Source organism: Seriola dumerili, unplaced genomic scaffold (assembly GCF_002260705.1).
Source record: "Seriola dumerili isolate Sdu_G_001 unplaced genomic scaffold, Sdu_1.0 BDQW01000035.1, whole genome shotgun sequence".
Taxonomy (NCBI): domain Eukaryota; kingdom Metazoa; phylum Chordata; class Actinopteri; order Carangiformes; family Carangidae; genus Seriola; species Seriola dumerili.
The window spans coordinates 997,946-1,020,005 of record NW_019174290.1 but is presented as its reverse complement, the minus strand read 5'-3'; the positions used below and the strand labels follow the sequence as shown (position 1 = coordinate 1,020,005).

Genomic DNA, 22,060 nt, shown 5'->3' with positions numbered 1-22,060 from the left:
TTTCTTCAAATGTTACTACACTGTTCATTTTTATTTCATGAACTCAAACAGAACAAAATTAGATAGATAGATCTTTATGTTTTGTAATTTTCAAATTACGACATCATGAGGAAAAACAACAACAGGATAACATTATCTAAAAATCTTTATTTTTCCTTGGTCATTAGAGAACACTGAAGAACAAAATCACAGTGTAGAACTTTGAAGTGCAAATGAACAATGTAAAAAAGAATGTATTTGATTGGCTCTACCCACCCACCACATGTAAATGTATACTGAAGCAGAATTTATTTTAACAATAAAAAAAAATGTGCAACACAATCTTTCTCAGCAGTACAAGCAAATAAAAGCTGCTACAAATAGTTTCTCCTTAAAATCATAAAAATTGGACAAGATTTGCATCAGTATTTAAAAAAACATGAAGAACAAAATTTTTATTTCCAATCTAAGTGCCACAAATCTCATGAAAGGAACATTTGGAACTCCTGGAACAAACTTCAATGTTGAACATTCGTTTACCATGACTGTGTTCTTTCTTCCCTTGAATCAATGCTAAAGCTTGAGGTTCCTAACAGGCTGCAGAACTATGAGCCTCAACAAGTCACATGACACATTTCACAATCATGTTGCCAAACCTTGTAGAATTAATCTGTGGACATCTTTGTAGCACCAAGATCACAGTCACAGCCAGAGTCACAATGAAGACCCAGAGTGCACTGAAATTTATGTAGAATGAGGATTTATACACACTTATAACACTGTTTAATTCAAACTGATACTTTTAAAGCAACAGCTTTTCATTTAAGTGATTGCTAATTGCATGCCAAAAGACACATGAAAATAAAACTTCAACAAAGTTCAATTATACTTGTTTTGTTCCACTGTCATTAGCGAGGACTGTAAAAAAAAAATGCTCACCTTTAACTGGACTTCAGCCATCTCAGTGCTACAAAGCTATCAACTGTCAGGAAACTCCTAATGAAGCCGATCCTCATTGCCACCAATGTTTGAACATGACTTATCATTTGCATTACTGCCCCCTGGACCATTTAGGCAATGTGGTTTGTGAATGCACTGCGCACGCAAAGAGAGATCACTGCGGTAATCTCTCCGAATCAATAAGATCACAGATATTTCACTGTTCCTTATCTGGTTGGTTTTGCTTCTCCTAAAATAGCTCAAAGCCTCTCTTGTTCCTCATGGCAACCATCCATCAGAGAGACAACACTGGAAGCGAGAAAACCTCCTTTCCAACAGCAAACAAAGCCAGTCTCATATGAGTTTAATGCTGAAAATAAACACTTTCTCTTCAGCAACTGGATGTCTGGCTATTTACTTTATTTGCTGTGAAGTGTGTGGCATTAATTGGGCACTGACTACATGCAGTTTGTTACAGTGCCTGTGTTTCTGGGTGCATTAGCTGCTGCACCACAAGGTCTATATTTATGATGGGACTGAAGTAAAGCGCCCAGTAGAAGAGGCAGTTGCACACAAACTGAGGGACAAAAGGCCACAGGAGGGCAAAGGCAAACCCCTGAGATAACATCTTCCACAAGTGGTTCCACATCTTACGTGGCAGAGTCCTAAAGAAAGATAATAAGGTCAGTTAATAAGGTCAGTATCAGCACTAATACATTGGACTGGAGCATCCCTGTTCTCAATTACATGTATCTGAAACACCCCAGATTGTAAAACACAGCTCAAGTTCAAGGCAGAATCAAGCACTGGAGTCTTATAGGTTCTTAAAACTGGTTGTTAAGTTCCCCTAGCAGAAAATACTTTTATGTTACTGTGTGTGTTTGTGTCATAAAGAGAAAAAAAAGGATCAGGAAGAAAACAACCAGCCCTCCCACAGTGTGTACCTGATCCTCGCTGCTGTCCAGAGTCTCCACAGGGCGCAGCCTTCCAGCACAGACAGCAACATGGCGTTCACGATAATGAAGCGAGATGTCCAGTAGTGGACGGCCAACCAGTCCCAAGCAAACTCTGCTATCAGCTGGTATGGTAGCAGAAGGTACTTCACAAGAAACTCTCCCCACTGTCGCCAGCTGGGCTCCAACTAACACAAGAACATCATGGAGAACAAAAAAATAACACTTACAAATGTTTTTTATTCATTAAAACAGGTATTAGTGTAAGAGAAAGTTCTTTTTAGTTTTTTTTTTTTTTACAGTAAAATCATACAAAAAAATCTGCACGCACAATAGGCCTATTTATATGGAGATTTTTGAACAGAGTTTAATTTAACAATACTAGTTGCAGTCATAATTATCACTGAAGTGATATCACTAAGTAAAAAGTAAATTAATTACCACACAGTGCATACTGTTCTGGCACCATTTTTGGTGTAATTGAAATGAAAATCTGACAAAGTGCGATACTGACAGCCATGTTAACGCTCACAGCATCATCTTAATCTAATTATTAGCTGTAACCACATAATGTGCATGTAAATGTACCTATCCATTACTACTGGATTTTACGATACTATGTTCGTGGTCTGTTTGGTTTTTCAAAGTGTCACCTGTGCATTGAGGAAACTGCTCTCCATTGATTGGTCGATGTGCGTGATGGCCGGACAGCAGGTGTGCAGGAAGGGCAGGAAGGTTTCCGAGTAGTCGAATAAATACAAGTAGAAGAGTGTGAGGCGAGGGGAGCGCTTCAGTGCATACAGCAAGAACAGAGACTTCCCAGCATTAGCCGCCTGGCAGAAAGTGACAGAAACACAAGTAAACACGGTAAAAGGACAGTTGTTTGATTGTACATGTAAGAAAAAACACACTGACTCAAGTAGTAAAATCTGCTCTAACTTACATTAGTGCATATCTCAGCAAACCTGAACATATTGTGGAATTAGCAGAGTTCTTACTTTATACTCCCAGAGGTTCTGCGGAGGTTTGACCCCCAGGGCTTTAACTCTGTCCAGTTCAGCCAGAACAGCCCGTCGGTGAGCCTGATTCTCGATGCTGTAAGGCGGCTTTAACAACTCTTCGTCCCCCAGCATCAACAGTAGCCTGAAGCAAAGAAATCCTTGTTTCACTCTGTATCATTAAACTGGTCTCTGCAAGACTAAACCTTAATAGAAAAGAGTTACAACTAATGATTATTTTCATTATTGATTAAATAATATTTAATCAATCTATAATTATGAATATGTAATATACAAATCTATATTTTTCTGTCAGTACAATGTTTGAAAATGGTGAAAAATCCAAGATGACATCTGAAAATGTCTTGTTTTATTTAACTAACAATTAACAATAATATAAAGCACAAAAACAGCAAACATCACATGGTAAAAACTGTAATCAGAAAATGTTTGGCAGTTTTGCTTAAAAAAATGAATGAAAGCAGTGCAGTTGAAAGATGACACAAAGTTTAATAAATATGGCTCAATTCAGTTTTTATTTTGTACGGTGTAACAGATCTGCAGTTTAATTTGCCCCCCCCCCAAGAAAAAAATCTGTTTTATGTTTCTACCTTCCATTGACGTTTTCCTGTTGGAAGGGTTCTCTGTAAAGCTGGGCCCACGGGCCCAACTGTTCCAGCCACGACACCACTTCCTCTGGCGTCCAATGGGACACTGGTTTACTGATCAGCAGGTCATGCTGCTCCACCACGCCACTGCTCCAGTGATACACCAAAACCATCACCTGAAAACACCCAGACAATGACAAACAAGGCACAGTGACTCCTTGTTTACACTGCTTATACATCAGCAGGATATTTCACATATTTAGATGCAAAGCAAAGATTTAGTTCACAAAGTTGTGGATGGTTAGGAGTAAGGGATTAACAGGTTTGCATGGTGGCCGGAATTCCTCATAGGCCTGACTGGTGCCACACGTACCGTCTTACCCAGTAACTGTGTTTTGTAGGAATCACCCATCGCCACTAGAGGTCACTATATGAGTCATGATTTATAAGTATTACTGAACATATAAATTTGCTCTTAAATTTGACTTTGATTTGAACATGTTTTGTAAACAACAACTCATTTAGGCCAAGCTCTGTAAGGCTGCAGTGCAACTACATGTGTGTTTTAACAAGTTTTCCATCACCTGTGTTCCTGTTCCATAACAATTTCTGTATGCCATCTGGAATGGAAGTAAGCACATAATGTGTCCTCTTCACTAATTTATGTTCAACTACCCCCCCCCCCCCCCCCTTTTTGTGTCATTTGGTAATGGAACAAGAACAAAGTCATTATAAAACAAAGAAGAAATAAATATGATTTATATATATTCCTTGTGGCTAGTTGTTGAGCCATGCTCTGCAAGTGTACATTTAGCACTGTGATATATAGTTAAAATTATCAAATCTTGAAAGGTCAACAACACAACTACATGCACATACTTTATATTCTCTGCCACAGAAAATAACAGTGTAATGTCCTTCTTAAGTTGTTTATTTCACCTGCAAAACTAAGTTATAAAGTGGGAGTTTTAGAAATCAAAGGGCAAGAGACTGGAGAGAAGTGGGACCCAAACTAGCAAGGGTCAGCTGAGCGTAGGAAGTCACATTAACCTACCTTAAAATGTAAATATTGTTTAAATTGAAGCTTAATGTCTACTTAAAACAATAATACCAGGTATTTTCATACTGTCCTAGCTTTCCCATCATAATGAAGTAATTTTCATTCATCAGTTACTTAATAATAAAACTGTATCCATCTCGGTTTGCATGGAATGTTATTTTTCCAGTAACGATCATGTGAGCCAAGGAAAGCACAAAGACAAAAGCATCCAAAACAACACACAGGCCCAGGCCTCCTTTCATTTTTCCTAATATGACCTGATTCAATAATGATGTTCATCCACAAACCGGGGTCAAAAACAGGACCATGCTGTCATCTGTTTACACACACACACACAAATTTACTGCCACGTGCCAAGACACACAGTGACGTTGCTCCCAAGTGCCACATGGACAAAATAAACATGTACTGTCTACATGATATGAACCATCGACCCCTTGGTCCACTACTGTGGTAACCTCTAAATATTACATACTACTGTTGCTGAAAGTCCTTTGGTTAAAATACACAACAACCTAAAAACAGTTGTTGAATGATACAAGACAAAATATCTAAAATGCTACAATAAGAATAAAAAGTGTAAGTGCAACATTAAATTTCATCCAAGGACACATTTGGCAATATCATGGAGTATTGGGCACAAGGAAAAACTGTAGCGAGACATTATGTATAACGAATTGTTTGGCAGATACAGGACAGTGATAATGAAAATCAGTAGTAGCTCAAACCTTAAACTGCTGTATCTTATTGAGTCTTATTCACAAAAACAAAACAAATAAATTGTTTAAAATTGTAGGTATTAACGGCACCTTTATCCACAACGAGTACAATGAGTTTCACAGAAAAAAATAGGTTCATACCAATCATTTGCCAAGAGCCAGGGCCAATAAGAAAGCCAAATTACAATAACACAAATTTTGCTAGGCCCCTAAGTGTTCTTTCTTTAACATGTTATCCCCTAAATTATTGTGTACCTCAACAATAAATCATCGCCCCATTAAAAGGGCAACTCAAGACTTGACTGAAGCTCTGTCGGCACCTGATAGGTAGATCAGAATAGTAGCTAGACACATTAGCATCAATACTGAGGATGTCATTTTACTACAAAGGATAATTTGGTTTTTACTGCTGTTGGATACTTACAGCCACGCATGTGAGTGCAACTAGGACACCAGAGAAGAAGAAGCCTGCTCCTTTGTGCTGGTTTGTCCTGGATCTACCCAAGTTGTCACCATATCTAAAAAGATGTAGATATTTAATGAAAGCAGGCCACTTTAACAACAAAGGGATCCAATAAAAGTGAACATGAATCAGACACCAGGCAAGTTCACATAAATAACGTAATCATTGTCAAAGGGGAACAACAACGATTTTAAATATCGTATAATGCTTTTTGTGGGTGCAGAGAGCGCTGCATGAAGTCTGATCAGTTTAATGAAGTGATGTAACCCTAGGCAGCGTCGTCTGGGGCTCAAGACTAAATAAGTGCGTTTACTCAACCTCTGTAGCTTGCTCCTCATCTCTCCTTGAGGGTAGTAGCTTGAAACAACATTAACCACAACTAGTATAACATCCCTGACTATGTGACTAAACTGTTGAGTTGTTGCGTTGTGGGTAATGTAGGCACCAAGTGTTCATGAGGAAGACGAACGTGTGGATGAGGTCTCTGACTCTCCTACATCGATTTTGATCCTTTTTGTTTTAAACTGTCGATCTTAAGCCTGACAATGTTACAGAAGTGTAATGCTAAATCAAAGTTCTGTGTCAGTGTATGTTAAGCAGACACACTCCAAAGCTTGACACCACAATGACTTGTATTCATGTATTATCCTGTACTACCTCTGGAAGGCCAGCAAGCTCCGGGAGATTTTGGGGTTTTCCTGGATCTCTGCTCTCCTCCGTTGAACGACATCACTGAACAGCTTGTCAGTTGCATCCCTATGAAGAACAGGATTATGTAAACAAGATAATAATCAGAAGGGGAAGGTGTTGTTATTTTTCTCGGCCAGAGGAGCACACAGAGTTCTGATAAAAGTTTCTCCCTCACACTTTGCCTCCTCTCAGCTTTGTGCTGTGAAACCTTTTAATGAAATTTTCCTCTTTGGTACAATGCACAGACTCGATTAAAAAACCCTAATTAAGTCTTTCTGGTTCACACTAAAACACTGTGCACACTATGCATCGACTGTGTAGGGATAATCTAATGCCAGTGACAGTGTACAAAAACATTTCCTTCTCCTCAGTTGTCATAATAATGTACATGTTTTAGCCTCTTTTTAACATTTTTCTTGTAAACGGGTTAACAAGATGTTATGACCACATTGCATCATTTCATGTTTTTTTGTGTCAACTGGCAGAAATTGTTTCATCTTTGAGTAAAAAGGGAAATCAATATGAAGACAGACAAATGTTTCTCACTAATTGAAGTAATGGTCATTTCTGATATCACACTACGACTATCTGTGTGACAGCAGTACATGGCTTCATACTTTTTATTCTTCTTCTTCCCCATTGGAAAAAAATACATTTCATGTGACTTGTGTTTACAAAAATCGTTCTAGAGAAGTGTGAAAGTGAAACAATGCTGCACTAGGGAAACGGACTACCACATTGAGAAACAAGGATTTAATGACAGTCCACATGCTGAAACGAAAGGATTCCTGGTAATGTGGAGCACATGTTGGATTGTCAATTTGTCATCATGAATTACAGAGGCTAAAACCAGCAGAGTGGTGCTCCAGAAGCATCCAGTTAGCTAAGATCCAAACTCAAATCATCCTCAACTGATGGGGTAACTCAGTTGGCACAGTAATGGAAGATCTGCTGTATGTGGCGAAATACAAAAACATGCCTGCTCCACTGCAGACTTTTCATGAATCAGGATTATATGAGAATCATGTACACAGGGAGCTGAATAAACCGGTTTCTCTATGATTAATGTAAACAGCATATTCTGAGTTCATTAGTGTTTATACCAGGCGGTTGTAAAGAGATATTAGAGAGATAGTAGACAGCTTCTTTAACAAAGACTTGTAGCACAGTAGTGTTAGCATTAATGAGGCATCATCTAAGGCCTAACTGACAGGAAATTAATCTGCAACTATTTTGTTACTCATATGATCATTGAAGTAAATTGTTCTGCAAAAACAGTATAAAACCACTAGTTTAAGCTTCTCAAATGTGAATATTTGCTGGTTGGATTAGCCTTCTTTAACAATGAAGTGAGTGTCTTTAGGGTTTGGATTGCTGCTCAGATATAAGACATTCTAAAGATTTCCCCTTGGGCTCTGGGAAACGGTGATGGGCATTTGGGCTATGTGCTGGCATTCTGTAGTGATAATGATAAATCACTTAATTGAGAAATATAGTTGATAATATTAATTGAAAACAATAATCCTAATTAGTTTCAGCACTTCTGTACAAAACCAATAATATATATCAATAATATCAAAGGTTGGCACTGAATTTGTGGTCAGATTTACAATCTTATTTCTTCTTTATTCATAATCAGTCTCTCTCTCTCTCTCTCTCTCTCTCTCTCTCTCTCTCTCTCTCTCTCAGATACTGTCCGTAGTTCTCCTCTGTTCTGTACTGTAAGTGAGAGAAACAAACATTAATTCACTGATGTGAAAATCATACCTCAGCAGTATGTTGATTTTAGGAAAGCCTTCCCACTTCTCCCGGCACTCTGGGCACTCGTTCTTGTGTGAGGACTCCCACCACAGAGCCAGACAGTGGCGGCAGAAGTTATGGCCACAAGTCAAAGTGGTGGGGTTCACTAAGATGTCGTAGCAACAGTGACATGAGAATTCATGTTCTGAGATGTTGTTGGTGGTCGAGGACATCGACTGAGAAGATTCAGGTAAGTGAGGGGAGTCATCCATTGATGCTTCCAGACCGTCATCTGTTGAATCCCACTCCATGTGGTGGAACATATTCACAACTGAAGAAGAGGAGAAACAAGGTTACAAAGGAAGGAATAAATGGCATAAGTTTAAAGATTAAATTAAGTGCAGTCTCTGAAAATTTTTCAGAGACAGCTGGTAATTTGTATGCAAAAGTTTCTGAGCAAATTACATATTTTGTTGATTTTTGAAGTGACTTTTGAAGTGACTATTTATGTATTTGACTTAAAATTGAAAAAAAAAAAAAATTAAACAGTAATTGTGGCATGTGCAAACATTTGGGCACCCTACAAATGAAGTACTTAGCAACCTCCCCACCCCTCCATGCTCGCATTTAGTAGCAGCTAAGAGTCTTTCTTTTCTTGATTTAGGAATTTTCACCCACTCCTTCTGCAGATCACTTTACATGCTGAGATACTTTTAGGCTGTCTTGCACTTCTAAGATCTACTCAAGAATTTCCAATGATGTTCAAGTCAGCGGACTGTGACAGCTGTTTCAAAAGTTTCAGCTTATGCTTTTTGAAGCAGTTCATGGTGGATTTGGAAGACTGCTTTGGATCATTGTCCTGTTGTAGAAGCCAGCTTCAATTCAGCCACAGATTCTTGACTGACTACAGTACATTTGTATCCAGAATAATTACGGATATTTGGAGGAATCAATTCTTCCCTCTATCTATGCAATGTTTCCTCTGCCACAAACCCCCAAAGCAGAATATTTCCACCCCCATGCTTAACAATTGGCAAAGAAGAGGTTATTGATGCCCAAACTTTTCCACATGCCACAATTACTGTTTGATTTTTTTCATTATTAACAGTTCATGAAAGAAAAAGTGACATCAACATTGACAGAGGCTCATTGTAATGTCTGTTTGCTGCAGGGGTTGTATTTATTTCTTTTCACCTAAAAATAATAACAAAATATGTCATTTGCCCAGGGCTACCCGAACTGTAGCATACAACTGTGTGGCTGTTACAGCAGTCAAAATTCTGCTTACACATTGATTCATCAGTATTAACAATCTAGCAAAGTCATATACTGCGCAAAATGTCAGTAAAGGATCGTTTTACTGCACAGTGAAGCCTTTATGCACATTTCGCTGATAATTCTGATGTACTTTTACTGAAGAAAGATTGTGAATGCAGGGCTTTCACTTGTAATTTTTACAGTCTGTTGTTAGCACTTTGCTTAAATAAACGATCTGAATCCTCCTTCAGCCACTACAAATTTGTGGCTTCATGTGCATGTGGATAAAACTAAACAACTGAATAATCTTAGCACCAAATTGCATTCATTTTAAATCCAGTTGTAGTGTTTTGTATGCAGGAAGGCGTGTCATGATAGCACCAAATAAGCTAGTGTACACACAACCGGACAGCAGACAGTAAAGCGGTCACCACCGGTCAAACCATGAAACAGAAAGAAAGCAGCAAGTAACCGTAGTTTGGGCACCGACATGTTTTATACGTGGATAAGAGGAAACGTTAACTTATCGCAATAGTGACCCGGACGTTAGCTGTAACTGGCTAGCTAGGCGTTAGCTACAAGCTAGGTCAACAACAACACTTATCTATAACGTTATTACCCTTGCGTAAAGCAGAAGGAAGGGACCCTTAACTGACATTACAGATAGCAAAACGTAAGGTTTATGAGTCATAGTGCTAGTTAACCAGTAACTAAATGATAGCTAAGAGTAAGTGCTAAGTTCTGTTTGCTAAGTTAGTAACCGCTAAGAAACGCCATTCAAAAACAGTCTTACCTCGCCTCAGGAATGTCCTTCGACAGGTGACCAGTTGGAGAATGACATAACTATATGGTTAACCAGCTTACAGTTTCTTATTGATATTTAAACTCAAATTAAACCGACCATAGGACAAGTAAATGCTTCAGGTTGAGTAGCTGCCGCCATCCTCGCTGCTATGGAAAGCCCCACACACATAGAAGCAAACACACACACATACGCGTACGTCAGTGTGTCACCTGATGACCTGTGAGGCTCCTGTTACCTGGTGTACAGGAGGACAGAGCACGAGGTCGTCCTGCGTCGTCCACAGTGATGTTGTAAAAGCCGAGATAGAACTGTTTTTCAGCCGTGTGGCTTTTAAAAGCTGCTTCAGTTCAAAGTTCAGACCAGATTCAGGACTGAAGTCTGGGTCTTTATTCTTGACCATTCTTGATAATAGTAATTGTTTACAACTTCAGAAACTGGTTGACTTATAAATATCTACCAGTGTTTGTGTGTGTGTGTGTGTGTATATACGGCTGATTATGAATGAGTAAAGAAGAAATAAGATTGCAAATCTGACCACAAATTCAGTGCCAACCTTTGACATTTTACAGAAGTGCTGCAACTAATTATGATTGTTGTTATCAATTAATGTTATCAGTTATTTTTCTCAATTAAGTGAAGTATCAGTTGAGCTACAGAATGCCAGCACATAGCTCAAATGACCATCACCATTTCCCAGAGCCCAAGGGGAAATCTTTAGAAAGTCTTATAACACTCACTTCATTGTTAAAGAAGGCTAATCCAACCAGCAAATATTGTGTGTGTGTGTGTGTGTGTGGTGTGTGTGTGTGTGTGTGTGTGTGTGTGTGTGTGTGTGTGTGTGTGTGTGTGTGTGTGTGTGTGTGTCATAATGGCAAAAAATGCGGTCCTGGACTCACCTACTGTACTGTTACACAGGCGGTATTGAGTACTTTGGCAGATGTTTATCTGTCTGCATGTGGACAGATGTTGCCACCGTCACAACCGTGCATGGTACAGTCTCTGTGGTGGTGGACAGCCAGGTAGCTTGAGGGTCGTTTTGGAGTCAACTTGACCAGCCTGTGTACGATGGTTACCTCGCTGAACTGCCACACTGCTAACCCCTATCTTCCTGCATTGAGTTTGCCTTCAATAATGGCCTTCAATAATGATAATTATACATTGTTGATGAGCTCCTTCAGAGCAAGAGCACCTCTGCCCCTCACCTAATGTTATTTTACTGACAGAATATAATTGTATGGGGTTTCTGCTATAGTACACATATAGCCTCCACTTTCATGCAATAATGTAGTAGTAATGACTACAGGCCACTCGTGTAATAACTACTGAGTACTCATGGAAGGTCAACATATTGAGTGTGTTGTAGAGATTTTCTTTGCTTCTTTCTTTCATTTGCTTGCTTGCTTTTGGTAAATAAACCTCAAGAAAACTTGAAGACTGGACAATTGACTTCTTTTGCCTGTGTAGACAATTGAAGATGTCGACATGATTGCATCACATAGTTTGTGCCAATGTCCAGTTCTACCACATCCCAAAGGTGTTCTCCTGGATTCAGATCAGGTGACTGGGGAGGCCGATAAAGTACACTGAACTCATTATCATGTTCATGAAACCGGTTTGAGATTAATTTTGCTTTGTGACATGGTGCATTATGGCATTAGCCATTAGAAGATGGTTAACTGTGGCTATAAAGGGATGCACATGGTCAGCAACAATACTCAGGTAGGCTGCATTAAAATAATGAGGGATTGGTAGTGAGGGGCTTAAAGTGTGCCAAGAAAACATTCCCCACACCATTACACCCCCAGATTGCCTAGAGGTTGGGTCCATGGATTCATGCTGTTGATGCCAAATTGTGACCTGACCATCAGCTGAGCTGCTTCCCTCTATCATTTCACCTTTGTGAGTTTATTTCATTATATTTTCTCAAGTGATGTTTATTTTGTTTGTTAGTTAAGTTGTAAGTCTAATCTCCTTGGTTTGTTCTCACATATATATTTAAATTGAGAATGTATTTAGATTTAGATATGTACTTATTTATTAGAATTAATTGTTGTTGTTTATTCAAGATAATATGATAGAATTTGACCTGTATGTGCGTTTTTATTTGTAGAAATATAACCACACAGCTGTAACTACTCACACTTGACTGATTGCTAGCAAAAGAATGAAACCTGTTGACTGTTTCTCTTGCTTTGCTCATTTCATCACGTCAAAACCAGTATAATCCTAGAACACATATGTGTGGAAAATTACATTTGCATTTTTCATGTTTACATGATCATTTGAATAAGATCCCCAATAGCCTTCTATAATGGCTTTAATATGTATAATTTTTAGTAGTTAAAGTTAGCTCAGCCTTCATATTAACAATGAACAATGAAATTGCAATTCGTAATTTCTTAACAAAACAACCATTAACGTAGAGCACGTTACTTGTCGCACGTTACTTGTCGCCGATTATTTCGGAGGGAAACAGCTCATAGAAGACTGCGTGCTCTTAATTTGAAAAGCGGAAATGTTAGGAAGATATTCACAAATGCGTTTCATTTATTTCTAAATTACTTTAATGTATTCACATATATGTTTGTATTCGTGGAATTTGTTTATGTACTTGCAGATCCGCTTTATATTTGCAAAACATTTTTGTGAGTTTACAAATGTATTTTTTGTGTTTGTGAAAGGTGTTTTATATTTACAGATCACACATTGACACACTGATTATCAATCCGTTAACACCAATAATATTAAGACGAATCTACCTCCATGAAAAGAAAGAAAAAACGACAAAAGCTCTTGAGTAGTGTGTAATATTATATTGCAGCACCTACTGTACGATCCGTGTGCTGTCCAACAGGGGGCAGTATGTGCCTTCCAGCTGGTGACCTACCATAGCCACTGGAAAAAGAAAAGGAGAAAAAAAAAAAAAACAGAAGAAGAAGTGGTGGCGCAACATAGTTTAGCTAACACAGACAGTAGGTGTAGTTCATGACAGCTGCTCCATCTTCAATAACGCAGCAACTTAGCTTCATTGTCGTCTTCATCCTCGTTTTCTTATGACATCCCTCAAACCCGGCGGCCATATCGCACTATGTTCGAGGTAACGTTGCTGCTATCCGGGCTGTTATTACACTGTACAGCCCGCTGTCGTTGGCTGGGATTTTGGATGTGTCTTAACTATTGCAGCTAGGTACATACAGTTCATTTACCCTGCAGATAAATAAGAAGTACCCTGTTAGGTATGGGCCCACTGGCGTGACATTGGTTCAAATATTAATTACCCCCCTTTCGCTCCTACATTTAGCAACAGCTATAATTGATATTGTGAGAATAGCTTGAATGCTAGCTAGTTAGCTGGTGGCGTTTGTTATAAACTAACTAGCGTTGCATTTAGAAGAATATACAACATAAATTATTTATTCTCTGCTCTTGACTGTCGAGGAAACTCTTCTTTTAATTCAAAGTGTTAAGGTTGTGAAGAAAATATCAGACATAATGTTAGCTCTAGGTGTCAAGGATAATGCGAGCTTAACAAAACATAAGTTTATGTAAGCCTGCAGCCCACTGTCACATCACTATAGTCATGCATTTAAGATTGGTGTCACCATATCAACATCTTTCATTTTAAGAGTGCACAAAAACTGCAACTTACTTATAAATAAACATAGTAAGACTTTCAGCCCAACAGATAGAGAGATAACACTTAGAAGGTATTTAGGTAAGAAGGCCTTAAATAATAGACATTACATTTAAAACATTTAAAAAAAGTAATTTTATCAGACTACAAACCGAGCCTAGAATATACACTCAGTTTGCAGTTTGTTAATTCATTTATTTTTATTATGTACTAAAACTGATGAATTTTAATATAAAAGTCCTGCAATAAATCCTCCTTCATGAAGGTTATGATCAGTTTTTATGTCATTCTTTGACCCGTATGAATCTGGAAATGGGGATTAAGTTGCATTTTGTGTGGTATTAAAACGGTCTTAAAAAGTCTAAAATTAAATTTATTGAACCCTGCAGTAACCCAGTGTGGGGTTGATAGTAGCATAGAGTAAAATAGATTGAACTGAACATCGACTATGTAGTAAATACATTACTCAGGTAGAGGTGTTGTGCAGGTATGTAGCAATGCAGAAAATTTGAAGTGACTGCAAGGAGTCAAAACATATCAAAGTTTGTTATTGGTTGTTAAGGGAAAGGTTGTTCTTAAATAGGGCTGCAAGGAACAGTTATTGTCATTATCAATTAATCTGCTGATTATTTCCTCAATTGAACACTTGATTAAATGGGATCATTGTACTGAAATGATACATAGTGAAACAGATGTGTTGACTCATCTTTTTGTGATTTTGGAGGCTGTTGTTTGTATAGCTGTTGAACTTTGTTGACTGTGTTATACTTGGGGACATTTCTAGCACATTGTTTTGATTGGTGTGTATGGACGGTACACAGCTTGCAGTGATTTAAAACTTGGAGGCGTTACATAATTCACAATGAATTTCATGTTGGTTTCTATTTATTGTTATGCCATATATTTGTTGTGTCTCAGTGCAGCGCAGATGTAATAGTGCTGTAGTATTATGCTATTTAATGATTGCATATCTGCTGGGGAGGGGGGTTATGTTTCTGATATAAGCAAAGCTACCACTAAACAGCAGTTCAAGAAATATCGCGATAGATTGATAGTTCTTTTTCTAAAATAATTAAGCTTGTGTTAATATCTATCTATCTATCTATCTATCTATCTATCTATCTATCTATCTATCTATCTATCTATCTATCTATCTATCTATCATTACTTTTTTAATAAACATAGTGCTGACAGCATGCAGGAGTGCCTACTTCTCCTACACACCTGTGTGTCAGTGTGCATTAGACAATATTAAATCAGGCATAAAATGTCAGACTGCAGGACCGGCAATGTGGGTCACTTTCTTGGAATAATATTTGAATGCACGCAAGTTGTAACAATAGGTTGCTGTTTCATTCTGCTGTCATGAATGTGGCATTACTCACCTAGCCTGATCTTTATTCAAGTTGAAGATGCCATTCATGGCATATACAGACTTTACCGAACATGTTTTCAGAAGTATTTCTGCCAGACTAAACTTGTATAATTGTGCAGCATTTTCCCTTCATTGCTGCTACCCTAATGAAGTGGCTGCACATTTTAAAGATTTCTAAGGTTTGTTACTGTATGCCTGGCAGGCACTTATTATTGAGCACAAGTGTCTGTTTTTATGTCTTAATAGGATCCTGAACTCCAAGATCCATTGTCACTGAGTTTAAATGAAAATTATGATGACCAGAATTTGACACTTGATCAAAAAAAGGCACCGGCAAGTCCCGACTATAATTGTGAGACACCAGAGATTCGAGTGATCATCAAAGAGGAAGAGGACGGCTGGATTGTGAGTGAAAATCGTGAGTTGAAAATCTTAAATATCAGCATCACCTTACTAGATGACATACACACAGTTACTCTGTTGTGATTTGTCATGTTGTTGTTTTGCCTTGTATTGTTAAATACAGATGAGAGCTTCAGCTCAGAGGGAGAAAAAGAGGACACTTTTGCACAGACTTGTCAGCCCCACCTCAAAGCATGTGGCAAAGAGAGCTCCATTTCACATGAAGTAAAGAGACAACAGAGAGTTCATTCGGGGGAGAAATGCTCGGAGGAGTCCGGCGGCCCCACTCTCTATGGCCAGAGCTCCTCTGCCAGAGAGGGGTGGCATAGAGACATGCTCATGGACTCTGATGAGAAACCTAAGATTTCCTGTGTTCGTGGGAAAGCGCTGGGAAATGCGTCTGTGGATCAGTGCAATAACACAGGAGAGAAATCCTTCTCCTGCCCAGTACGTGAGACGTCCCCCAGTCATAAAAGGAACGTGAATTCCCATCAGACGACACATGCTGAGGATGGGTGTTATGCTCCGGACCGCGGCCTTGACGTAAAACAAAGCACATCGTCACCAACAGAAGAAGAACTGCACAAGACCAAAAGATCAGCACCTTACCAAACAGTATGTAGAAATACCTTTTGTAGCAATACATGAAATAACATTGTGCAAACATTGTTCATTACTTGTTTTTCTAGTCATCTAGTAATGGTTTCATGTGGTCAGCTAAAGGACTGAAATTTAGACACTCTTTGGTTTCATGTTAGCAATGACACAATGGGGTTCATGCATGGACTACTCATATAAGTAGATTAGTTCTTAAGTTGCATGTATGCGATTTAAGAAAACGTGGCATTTATCACTTTTCTCGTGCGTAGAATTTTCTCATAGGTATGAACGACTCATGTACAGAAAGCAGGTGCTTGGCACTTTAGTTGTTTACATCTGACAGTGTGTAACATCACCTGCTGTAGGCTACTTTATATATTATTCTCCTGTCTAATATCTCTGACTGTTACATCTGCCTTGACTGCCCCTCGTATTAGTAATGGAGCTCTTTGATTAAAGCCTTTCTAGCATCTTTTTCTAAAGTGGGATTATCAAGGAAGCAGATAACTTTCTAAAGCGTCACTGATTACTTTTTTTTTTAACTATGCTTTCCAATCAAATGAGAAAAATTTCAAAATCTGGTGTCACTTCTTCCTGTCAGATTTAGTTGGTGGGTGAAGACACCCAAAAGATGAAGAAAAGCAATACTTTTTCACACTGTGTTCTGTATTTAGGATTCTCCTGAACTCAAGCCCCTGATGTCACATGGACTGAAGATGGCATCTGCAAAATTAGCGGACCAAACACTCCATTTGACTGTTAGATTGCAGGCAGGGGAGGAGGATGAGGAGGAGGAACAAGATGAAGAAATTGGAGGTTTAATCAACTCTGATGGAGAGGTGGTTGAGTGGGATGCCAGTAAGTTATTCACAACAACATGTTTACTGAGTAGCCCAGACCTCTGCAAGCACCTCACATTCATTTACTCAAGGGACGGCTCTTGTTTCAGTTTCCCACAGGAGTTTTAGAGTTTATTTGGTAGAGATTATTTTAAGTAACAGCTGATAAAAAGTTGCATTCTGGGAACTGGCAACCCAATGCATTTCCAAAAACAAAACATTTTCTTAAATTTATGAAAGCTGATTGTTAGTTCTTTTGTTTTTTGTCATCATAATGTTCAGATTTACAGTTTAATCGGTGGTTGTAACTTGTAACATTAGTAAAATATGCATTTAGTTCATCACCACATTGACTTAATTCTTCATCTAGAACTCAGCCTGTCAGGTAGATGTGAACCTGAGACATCTATGTTGATTGTTACAGGAGACAGTCCCGACCGAGGCTCTGATTGCACAGGAAGTCATCAGCCTAGCAAGGTAATTTGTCAAGACATAATTTATCAGTTTGACAGTTAAAGCTCTTGAAACATCTGATTCCATACATAGCATATAGTTATATTGCATATTACATATAACACAATTCAACAGCATCACATATATACAGCCGCCAGAATGACCTCAGAGTTGAGTCAATTTGCAAAACTCGAAATGCAGCTTTTCCATTTTTGACAAATGGACAGGTAGAAATGACAAGATGAGAATGTATTGGAAAACAATGAGATTTAAGGCACACCAAAATTCACCAGATTCACTTGTGAACTGAATTGTCATAGTTGTCCCCCAGAATTTTACTTCTGGTCTTTGCAGCAGGTGCGTGTTAAAATCAGCTCTTTGTTTAGGGATGACGGAGAGCAGCTGTCTAAATTTCGACCGAGCAAAATTACTGGAACAGCACAACTTCTGTACAATGGTCGATTTAACCTTTATGTCCATAATCAAAATTCTCTTGTGAACCAAAATTTTGTCACCAGAGGAGAGCGTCTTCAGTCTCACTGCAGGGTAGATAATAAGGCAAGATTACTAATTAATCATTACTGCCACTGTAGCAGAGCTCCACAGAGTGGTTTGGATTAGCCCCCGTAACTGCAATAAAAATGCATTTATCTCTGCTCTGCTTGCAGATTTAAGTTCTGTTGCCCAGGGAGGGTTTCAGGGGTATATTTCTGATGATTTTTAATTATTATGATCACAGGGTATCGGCCTGTCCGAGTCTCAGCTGCAAGGCCAAAACCAGAGAGACAGCAGTAGTCCAACGCTCATCATGGAAGTTGTGTCTGTGGGAGAAGATGAAGAAAGGGAAGAAGGGGAGGAAAAAGAGAGAGTAGTAAAGATGACAACTGTTGCACCCTTGTACCGTGGTAAACGGAAATCAAAAGAAAAAATAAAAAGTGTTCAGGTTGTAAATGATAGTTATGTCTCAGTTCTCAGGTTATCTTTATGCACATGGTCTTTGCAGGAAAGAGAAACAGAAGACGGACCAAGGTTCCAGAAATAAGAGTGGCATCATTGGACGTCTCAGATGCAGAGAAAGAAGTTCCTGCAAATCCTGGTGAGTGGACTGATTGGGAAACAACATTCACAATATCGATTCAAGAAGTACATGTAGAGAATTCAACGGATAATGTAACTGTAACTGCTTTCCACACTGAAATATTTGCTACCGTTCTGTTTATGTCACAAAGTAAAGAGAAGGGGCAGAAGAAAGATTTCAGAAACTCCTCTGTTGTCTGGAGGAGAAGACTTAGAGGCAGAGCCTGGAAGTAAGTGTTGCTCCTGGTTTGTATGGAGATTGAATGAATCTGAAATAATAATTTTGTATGTCATTGGATGTTATATGGTTTATTTTTCATTGTTTTTTTTCTTATAGTATCGAGGAGAACCCGAAGAAAAAGCAATTTCCCCACTGTAGTGGAATCAGAAGAGTTAAACTCAAAAAGTGTCCGCCGTGCCGCTGGTAAGACTAGAAAAAAATTTGTTTCACAAGTAGGATTGGGTTTTGATTTAGTCGACTCTGAATCTCTGGTTCTTGAAGAAGTTAAATCCAATTGTTAACTGGTTCTCGAAACCTGATATTAAACCCATATGAGAGTTTAACATCAGGTTTATGTTGTTGACCAATGCCATAAACAGTTTTCTTTTTTCTTCTAACAGCAAAGCGACCTTACAGAAGAAGGAAAGATACCAAACCATGTGCTGAAGGAGAAGGAGAAAACACAGGTGTTTCATCTGGTGAGAGCAAATAAAATGTCCACAACACTGTGGAACCAGTATGATGTCCTTTGCTGAGGAAAGAGAAGGTGGCTGTGTTTAAATTGCCTTCATTCTTTAAGTTGGCTTATACCATGTTACCCATGGTCAGCTCAGTTTCACCAGTGAGTTACCTGCTAATGTAAGGCATAGTAAAATGTTAAATCCAGGTCATGTTTTGAAAAGGGAAATATACAAAATGTTAATGCTTCAATATTTCCCATAATAGTTAAAGTCATATTGCAACATTTCTTCTTCTTCTTTTTTTTTTTTTTAAATCTTTGTTTGTGTAAAACCTCAAAACTCACTCACACCTAAAAGAAAGAGCATACATGAGGAACAATAACATGTTGCTATAACACACTGCCTGCAGGTGCTGCGGACCAATCAGCATTTTGCTCAACATGGAGTGTGTTTGAGTTTGTGTGTTACGTGCCAGTTTCATTCAGTGTTTAGCATCTAAAAGAAAAAATAGTTTTGTTAACAATATTAACGGAGAATCTGGTTGATATGTGACTGCATTTTATTAATTCTGCAACCTTATTTTGTGAACTTTGAATTACCAGCCTAACCTTGTAATTTCATGTTTTCTTTCCACCACACAGGGAAGAAGCGCCCTGGCAGAAAGATGGTTCGTCTACCAGTAGAAATACCTCCTGAGCTCCTGAAGAAGCCCAAAGAGAAGATAGAGTACCACTGCTCAGTGTGTGGCAAAGAGTTCCCTCATGCCTATAAACTGGAGAGGCACGAGCTGATCCACACAGGAGAGAAACCTTACTGCTGCTCCATCTGTGGTCGGGGTTTTAACCAAAAGGGAAATCTCAAAACTCACTACAAAGTTCACTTAGGTGAGAGCTGTTGCAGGAAAACTGGATAATAATTAACCGTTTGGCTCAAACCATTGTCTGTTTGAGCCAAGTGTTTTTGGGAGTGTGTCAAATGGCTACATTCATAAATAATAATATAATATAAATAAACTGCCAAACTGTGGGGATACATTGCTTTTTCATCATGGTTCTAAAAAATCCAAACCATCACAGCCTTAGTTGAAGATATTATTGTGCAGTCTCAGCTCTGCGTGAACTTTAGCTCTGAATGTCAAGAGATTCTGGTTAAAGTGAAAGTATAACTATTGGATTCAGAGCATTATTAACTATCTGTTAGCACTGAATGTTGGTCAGTACTCAGCTGTAACATACGAGGCTGGAAAAGGACTTGCACCGTCGGTCAGCAGCACTAGATTGTTTATTGACCGACCATCACTCTGATGGTCTTTATCAGCATCAAAAAGCCACAAGTCTGGGGGATTTGAAATGCATGTTTACTTAGTTAACAGTTAATCTTGTAGTTTGGCAACTCAACAAAATGGATGTTTATGCAACTTTTAAAATCTAAAAAAGCCCTATTTTTGGACACAGGATGATTGTTGTAACTGGACATATTGTTGCAGTAGCTCGCTCTTCCTCAAACCCTGCTTTGCCCATGTATTCATTCATGTAAATATCTGTTAAAATAGTGATGTTATTTATATAAATTTTAGTTTTGCACAAATTCCATCATTTGAAAGTAAAAGTAAAACATAAGTGGAGTAAAGTTTGACGATCTGAACAATGCAAAAGTTGTTATTTCCTGAAGAGGACCCAGGCTTAAACATGGTTTTTCTCTTCTTTATCTCTGTGAAGGTCGTAAGGGTGTTGCGGACTTTGACGATGAGGTGAATCCCATAGCGTCAGAACTCTCAGAATACTTGAAGTCTCTGCCGGGGGAGTCCAGGATCAGATCATCCCTCCGTTGCCTGGAATGTGGGAAAGACTGTGATAGTCAGTCTGCTCTACAAGCACACCACATTACAACACACACACAGACAGCTCCTGAGTCAGACACAGCCGAGCACAGCACATCACAGCTTCTCTTCTGCCGCCGCTGTGGCACTCAGTTCAGTGAAAAAGAAAAGCTGGAAGAGCACATGAAAACCCACATCAAGGAGAAGCCCTACTCGTGTCCCGACTGCGGCAAGAGGTTCATCAATGAGAGCTACATACAAGTCCACCAGCGCATCCATACTGGAGAGAGACCGTTCCTCTGCTCCCAGTGCGGCAGAGGTTTCCACACGGCCTCATCGCTCAAGCTGCATGAGATGCAGCACTCGGAGGAAAGGCCGTTCGCATGTTCCATCTGTGGGAAGACGTTTCGGATAAACTCGTACCTAACAGCACATTACCAGACCCACATTAAAGACAGACCTTTCATTTGTAGCATCTGTGGGAAAGGCTACTCTAGAGCCGAGGAACTGAAGGTGCACCACAGGCTTCACACTGGAGAGAGACCGTACGAGTGTGGAGAATGCGGGAAGAGCTTCATTTACCGCCAGGGTCTGCGGCAGCATCAGCGCACACATGCTGGAAGACGCATCGGGCCAACCAGACAGCTCGGTCGACCGAAGCAACAGGCCAGGCTGGACATTTAACAGTTGCTCTAATGATGCTTTTTTTCTTTTTTTTTTTTTTTTTTTGTTGTTAACTGCATTTGAAAATATTGCAGTAAAATACGCTTCTTCCCTGCTCTTCTTCCTTCCATTCCTCCCACCTACAGCATAGACGATTACTGTGTCTGAAAATTTGCGCTGCAGAGTCGGCGTGGAATGCCAAGAATAATTTGGAAGCTTACTGTGTTGTCTTTCCTGTATTCTTGTTTTGTAATCATGTTTTAATGTTTACTCTAGTAGCCCATCTGTACAATTTGAGTGCCTTTG

The 22,060-nt window shown here is 39.0% G+C and overlaps 2 protein-coding genes across 3 annotated transcripts; one reads left to right on the top strand and one right to left on the bottom strand.

The window, feature by feature from the left end:
* Positions 1 to 127: 127 nt before the first annotated feature.
* Positions 128 to 10,394, bottom strand: bfar (bifunctional apoptosis regulator). 2 transcript variants are annotated; one of them, XM_022738369.1, is made up of 9 exons: positions 10,308 to 10,394; positions 8,177 to 8,480; positions 6,377 to 6,475; positions 5,681 to 5,774; positions 3,481 to 3,653; positions 2,870 to 3,014; positions 2,525 to 2,704; positions 1,863 to 2,059; positions 128 to 1,583 (listed from the first exon to the last, which is right to left on the bottom strand). In XM_022738369.1, the coding sequence occupies exons 2-9, from the start codon at positions 8,470 to 8,472 to the stop codon at positions 1,391 to 1,393; spliced, it is 1,377 nt and encodes a 458-aa protein (XP_022594090.1). In that variant the 5' UTR covers positions 8,473 to 8,480; positions 10,308 to 10,394; the 3' UTR covers positions 128 to 1,390. The 2 variants fall into 2 exon arrangements, with proteins under 2 accessions (XP_022594090.1, XP_022594089.1); XM_022738368.1 differs by having other exon boundaries at positions 10,200 to 10,382.
* Positions 10,395 to 13,171: 2,777 nt separating this feature from the next.
* On the top strand, positions 13,172 to 21,777 carry LOC111216603 (zinc finger protein 37-like). The gene is made up of 12 exons (XM_022738176.1): positions 13,172 to 13,308; positions 15,467 to 15,638; positions 15,747 to 16,237; positions 16,897 to 17,080; positions 17,486 to 17,538; positions 18,254 to 18,419; positions 18,518 to 18,610; positions 18,744 to 18,821; positions 18,929 to 19,015; positions 19,213 to 19,290; positions 19,914 to 20,156; positions 20,991 to 21,777. Exons 1-12 carry the CDS (start codon positions 13,300 to 13,302, stop codon positions 21,773 to 21,775), a joined length of 2,439 nt encoding a protein of 812 aa, XP_022593897.1. The 5' UTR covers positions 13,172 to 13,299; the 3' UTR covers positions 21,776 to 21,777.
* Positions 21,778 to 22,060: the final 283 nt, after the last annotated feature.

Excerpts from the sequence above, each read along its gene's own strand:
- bfar (XM_022738369.1), bottom strand. The coding sequence starts at position 8,472 with ATGTTCCACCACATGGAGTGGGATTCAACAGATGACGGTCTGGAAGCA. Across the intron at positions 5,775-6,376 it reads AGCTTGCTGGCCTTCCAGAG|ATATGGTGACAACTTGGGTA; the intron begins GTAGTACAGGAT and ends ACATCTTTTTAG. Across the intron at positions 1,584-1,862 it reads TGGACAGCAGCGAGGATCAG|GACTCTGCCACGTAAGATGT; the intron begins GTACACACTGTG and ends ATCTTTCTTTAG.
- LOC111216603 (XM_022738176.1), top strand. Across the intron at positions 18,611-18,743 it reads AGAAGTTCCTGCAAATCCTG|TAAAGAGAAGGGGCAGAAGA; the intron begins GTGAGTGGACTG and ends TATGTCACAAAG. Across the intron at positions 20,157-20,990 it reads TCACTACAAAGTTCACTTAG|GTCGTAAGGGTGTTGCGGAC; the intron begins GTGAGAGCTGTT and ends ATCTCTGTGAAG.